This window comes from Colobus angolensis, unplaced genomic scaffold, assembly GCF_000951035.1.
Source record: "Colobus angolensis palliatus isolate OR3802 unplaced genomic scaffold, Cang.pa_1.0 Scaffold434, whole genome shotgun sequence".
Classification (NCBI taxonomy): Eukaryota; Metazoa; Chordata; class Mammalia; order Primates; family Cercopithecidae; genus Colobus; species Colobus angolensis.
The window spans coordinates 2,627,919-2,633,918 of NW_012117755.1; the positions used below are offsets into that span (position 1 = coordinate 2,627,919).

Sequence of the window (6,000 nt, forward strand, 5' to 3'; positions counted from 1 at the left end):
CTTCTCTCCCTTGCTCTTCATTCTGGGAGGCTGACCTGTGTCATCATTGGGCTCCCATGCCCTTTGGATTCCGGTTGGTTTAGGCACCCAAGAGCCCTAGAAGGAAATTGAAGACAGGGGGTAAAGTAAGGTCAAGATATTTATTCTCCTAATTCCTTCCCTTTGAGGTTGCCACAGGCTGACTATGTCCCTTGACAAAATGTTATTGCTCTTCTCAAAGTGCTTTCTCATTACGATTCTCTGCTTCTGGCCACTTTTCCCTCCCCTCATCCCTTGGGCCTAGATGTAGTAACAGCTCTACTGCTGCAAGGTTCTTGTATTATCTGTGATGGTTTCTTATATCCTGATTATCTTGTGACTTGTTCCTTTGTGGATAAACCTCCCAGATTACCTAGGCAAAATCACAGAAGAACATGTATGTCCAACTAAAATATTCCAGAAGACAGTGTGGAAACATTGAAGGGTTTTTTTTATGAGGGAGTGCAGTGATCAGATTTATGTTAGTTTTAATCTTTCTATAGGGTAGAATTTACATTCTAAAACAGAGATATGGGTCTGGGAGGATGATCTAGAGCCTCTTATGGATGTGAGGGCAAAAAAATGATAGAGGTTTGCAGTGCCAATAGAAAGAGGAAAGAAGTTATATATGAGAGAAATTTGTAACTATATGAGGTGTTGGGTGACACTTAGGAAAGAATCTAGAATGTCTGTCAGGTTTCATGCTTAAGGGATAAATTAGATGGCGGTTTTATTACTTGTTTTCTGTATTATTTTTATTTCATAAATCCAGCTTAGAGAAATTGTATAGAAAAAATAATGCAATCGTGTTTATTTTAATATTCGTACAGAACATGTTTCAGAGTAGAATCTATACAGCACCTCCCTCTTACACTTGCAGTGATACCAATGATAGCTTCAATATAAGCCAGTCTTACAAAATGTACGCAGCGTGAATTCTTAGGTATTGTTAAAAAAAGTTGGCTGGGAGCTGTGGCTCACACCTGTCATCCCAGCACTTTGGGAGGCCGAGGTGGGTGGATCACCTGAGGTCAGGAGTTCAAAACCAGCCCAGCCAACATGGTGAAATCCTGTCTCTATTAAAAATACAAAATAAAAAAAAAATAGCTGGGCATGATGGCACGCGCCTGTAGTTCCTGCTACTCGGGAGACTGAGACAGGAGGATAGCTTGAACCCGGGAGGCAGAGGTTGCAGTGAGCCAAGATTGCACCATTGCACTCCAGCCTGGGTTACAAGAGCAAAACTCCATCTCAAAGAAAAAAAAAAGAAGTTTCTAATACACTTATCTTCCCTTGGGTTCACTCAGAAGAAGACCCTTGGAAAAGGTTTTAAGAACAAGTGATTTATTTGGGAAGTAAATAAATCAGTAGAAGAGTGGAAAATTGAGACAGGTAAGGTAAGGCAGCCAGTGAAGAGTGGTGCATTATCAAGCCAGCTGCTGTTGTGGGCCACTGGAGCTTTATCCCTTGGGAAACTCTGAAACCCTTGTAAAATACATGCCTCAGAGTTATTTCCCCTAGCATCAAGGGAGCTAGTGTATCGATATCCCGATTCCTACGATTAGTCATTATTTACAGGCTGCCTCTGGGGGCTGGAGGGGAGGCATCAATTGCCTGGTATGTCTAGCCTGCCACATGGATGGCAAAGCAAACTCTTGTGGCAACAGAAAGCCTTCAGGCAATGAAATGCCAATGCTGGCACTGGGAAATCAGGCTGATGGGTGCTGAAGTGGCAAGGATAAGGGGATATGGATATTCTGCTGTAGTACTTTCCTAAAAGATGATTCATATTTGGTTCTAGGGATCAAGAATTGAGTTAAAATTTTATATTTATGTTGATTTCTATGTCACCTTCAGGAAAATAATTTAACAGAAACTAATATTTGCCATCAAAAAGGTAAGGAATCATGTTTTTCATCATCCTAGCAATAACACAATGCATAATTTTTTAAATAAGCAACATAAATGTGAAATAATGTTTGGAAGGTACATTTAAAATGTCTTCTCCAGACTAGCATTTACTACTATATATTTATTTTTCCTTTTATTCCAGTTGAAAGAATTCAGAATCAGTGGGATGAAGTACAAGAACACCTTCAGAACCGGAGGCAACAGTTGAATGAAATGTTAAAGGATTCAACACAATGGCTGGAAGCTAAGGAGGAAGCTGAACAGGTCTTAGGACAGGCCAGAGCCAAGCTTGAGTCATGGAAGGAGGGTCCCTATACAATAGATGCAATCCAAAAGAAAATCACAGAAACCAAGGTTAGTATCAAAGATACCTTTTTAAAATAAAATACTGGTTACACTTGATAAAAATTATACCATGGATTGTAATTTAATGATGTTTCATGTAAATTTATTAACAGAAAATCACATTAAAGCTGAAATGAACAGTAGACTTTTTATATTTATTGTCTTAGAGACAGAGTCTCACTGTCACCCAGGCTAAAGTGCAGTGGCATAATCATAGCTCATTGAGCCTTGAACTCTGGGGCTCAAGCAATCCTCCTGCCTCAGCCTCCCTAGTAGCTGGGACGACAGGCGTGTACCACCATGCCTGGCTAATTTTTTAGAAATTTTTATTTTCTGTAGCGATGGGTTATTGAACTCTTGACCTCAAGCAATTCTCCTGCCTTGACCTCCAAAGCACTAGGATTACAGGCATGAGCTACCATGCCTAGCCAGTAAACTTTTGAGTCAAGGTAGAGAATAGAGGAAAATTGACAGCTAATGTCAATCTTAAAGTTAATTTTGTTTAGTAATCTGGATATAGTGGACTGGTTTTCTGTTGCACCATCTTTTACGATCATTTCAAAATTGGTATACGTACTTATGTAGTTGCATGAAGTCAACCATTTGGGCTTAATTCCTTCCTAGAAAAAGTCTACTCTTTCATATCTTATTTGGAGGCCCTGGATCAAGAAATGGGGGTGGGTGGGTATAAGGATTGGGCAGAAATAAAGAGTACTCTCACTTTCTTCCCCCATTCTCTTACCTCCTGCTCAGCTCATTCTTCCCTTCTTTCTCTTTTCTCTGAAATTTCCTCAAATATCTGTCTGCTTAGTAGTCTATAATTCCTCAGGATAAAAGAAAAAGAAAAGTAAAAGGAAGAAAATTGCTTAATAACTATGTTTTATCAAGCAGCATGCATAGTGCTTTGCATGCGTTTAATTCCTTCAAACTTAGTATTTACTGGTCAGTTTGAAAAGCCCTTAAATGTTAAACAATGGTTAAGCTTTAGGGTATTTTGAGCAGGGAAGTAATATGTTAGGAGGTTGATCAGATTGGGCACTTGATTAAAACCCTCTGTAGATATTTTATCTGACAGAAAAGGCCTTTTGCTAAACCAGTATCTGATTCTTAAACTGGTTATGTCATCTAAGAAGGAAACCATATTGTTTTCTTGGATGAAATGACCTCCATTTCCAAATCAGTCAGGTTAGACTATGCTAAACTATAGGAAGAAATAAACTCTGAAATCTCAATAGCGTAGTACAATAAAGACTGCTTTCTTATTTATATCATAGTCCAGCAGAGGTTGACAAGCCATTCTTAGGAGCTGTCCCCCAACACGGTCACTTGGAAACCCAGACTTTTCCAATTTTGTGACACTGTCATTTTTAACACACTGCCAAAGGCCACTGCAGAAAAGGAAGAGAGAAAGTGGTCAGTCAATCCGTGGAGTTTTATGACCAGGCCTGGAAATTACGTATATCACTTCCGCTACGTCCCATCACACAGAACTTGTTCTTGATTTAATTTCAGAAAGAGTTAATGGAATTAGTGAGCTTTTAGCCGATCTCTGTCATAGCTATTTTATCAAAGGGACCTGAGCTGCTACGAGGACAAGGTCTTAGTTTATATGATGAGAATGTTAGAAAGCCACATAGAATTTTACAGTCTTTTTTTTTTTTTTTTTCATGTTTCTGTTGGCAGTAGTTGAGCTTTATTCGTCTATATGACATTAAAAAGATGACAGCTAAAAACAAAGGCAGAAATCTTTCTTTTTCTTTCCCTCACCAGGAGAGACATGACTGATATAAAATCCAGACTCTAAAACTAAAACAGTGTGCCATAAAATTTCTGGCCATCTCTTTCTCTTGAGAATATTATGCACAAATACAGAGAAAGGGAGTTTACATCAAATCATATTACTATCCTATATAAACCTTCTAATATTTTGTCACTTAAAAATATCCAAACTTTTACCTTGTTTACAAAGCACAAAATTAAACTAAAACTTGAATGACAAGAAAATTCTGGGCATTAAAGGATCATGTAGAACATCCCAGGCACAAGAACATGCACAAGAACATTATGCAAAGGCTTTAAGGTGGAAATGGGTTGTAATCAATGTGTTGAAGAAACAGACAGAATGACAATATGGCTGAAATGTAGTAAATGACAGGGAGAATCATATGAGATGAGGCAAGAAGTTTACAGTCTTATCATTAGCTCTGTTGGAGTCAAAATCTAGGTGAATAAAAATTCTTTCAAGAGACACATGTTACCACTATTAGTTTTTTCAATGGATGAGCATAGATGAATTAGGAATTTCCAATGGTCATTTTCCTAATTCCTGGTCTGACTATGTAATATATAGAATCGTGGTTATTCTTGAAAGCTCTAGTCATATTGATGAGGTAGTCAGCATATTATTTATGCTACTTCTTTTTCTTCTCTATAAGTTTAGGATACTATGAATCTATTGGATCACAAACCAAAGTACTTAACTGGTAAGAAGGTATAAGCAGAAAATACGAAGTTTGGACTGGATCCTTGAGTTAGACGAGAAGAAGGAGAGATGAGAGGCATATAGTGATAGATTTGACTACAGCAAGAGGACTCTGGTAGTTGGCAAATGAGAAATAAATTTAATCTAAGAAAATTCTAAAGTGATGGTACGAATGATTAGGGTTTAATTGCCCTTAGAAGAGCAAGTAGCTTTCAATAAGAGACAAAAATACCTGCAGAAGGAAATAGGAAAGTAGAAAACAAAACAATTGCATTGTCAAAACATGTAAGATGTTTTAAACACCTAAAATAAAACCAGAATTGTATTATAATTGCTATCCTTTGTCAAACTTTTCAAATTTAAAAAAATGCTTTGGAATGGTCTAAAACTACATCATAAAAATGGCTCAGCCACTATCTGTAGAGATTGACATTTTTTGTTTGTGTTCTGTGTTTAGGAATTTAATGATATATATTACTGCAGATTCAATGTAAGTTCACGATACAGATAAAGATGGCCAAAGCTGTAATTTTTTCTTTCATTTCTTGAATGATGTATGCTAAAATTAAAGTAATCCTAATGTTAATAACTTTTAGTGAATGTTTGCTGTGTGTCAAAAAGTATGCTAGTCACTTTACATATATTGGTTTATTTCATGCTTTCAAAAACTTTCTTTGAAAAGTACTCTGATTATTCTTAGTTTTCAGATAAGAAAACTGAAGGCTAGAGAAGTTCAGAATCTTCTTTTGAAAGTGATAGAGTTGTGATGTGAATGCATAGCAGTTACTCTTGTAGATCACATCACAGGCTTCCTCTTCCACTTGTCTACGTGGCTAAAACAAAACAAGAAAACCTCATACGAATCCGAAAAATACTCATGTAATTATTAATTGACAAATAATATTATATTACATTACTGATAAACCAACAGGTAGAAAATGGAAGCAATGAAATAGTATACTGGGAAAAAAATTTTATATTATATTCTTCGATGAAAAAATAAAACAATAATTGCAAACTGCATTTCATTTTTACTGAAATGAAAATGTTTAATTCTTCTAAAAGGTAGAGAGCAAATAAAATGGATATCTGGTCTTTTTTTTTTTTTTTTTTAAATACCGAACTTTTTGTTTTATTAATCTCTTGTGTTTTTTTTTTTTGTGCTTATTGAATTAATGAGATTTTTATTGCATACTTTATATAATAGTCAGAACTTTTTACAATTTTAATTATATTTTTATGTG

General features: G+C 36.1%; 1 protein-coding gene across 1 annotated transcript in view; it reads left to right on the top strand.

Moving 5' to 3' along the window:
• The window catches only part of DMD (dystrophin), a 2,170,472-nt gene that overhangs the window by 1,595,880 nt on the left and 568,592 nt on the right, over positions 1–6,000 (top strand). The window contains exon 53 of the mRNA XM_011957103.1: positions 2,072–2,283. Coding sequence (XP_011812493.1) covers positions 2,072–2,283 — 212 coding nt within the window. The remainder of the gene's footprint in view (positions 1–2,071; positions 2,284–6,000) is intronic.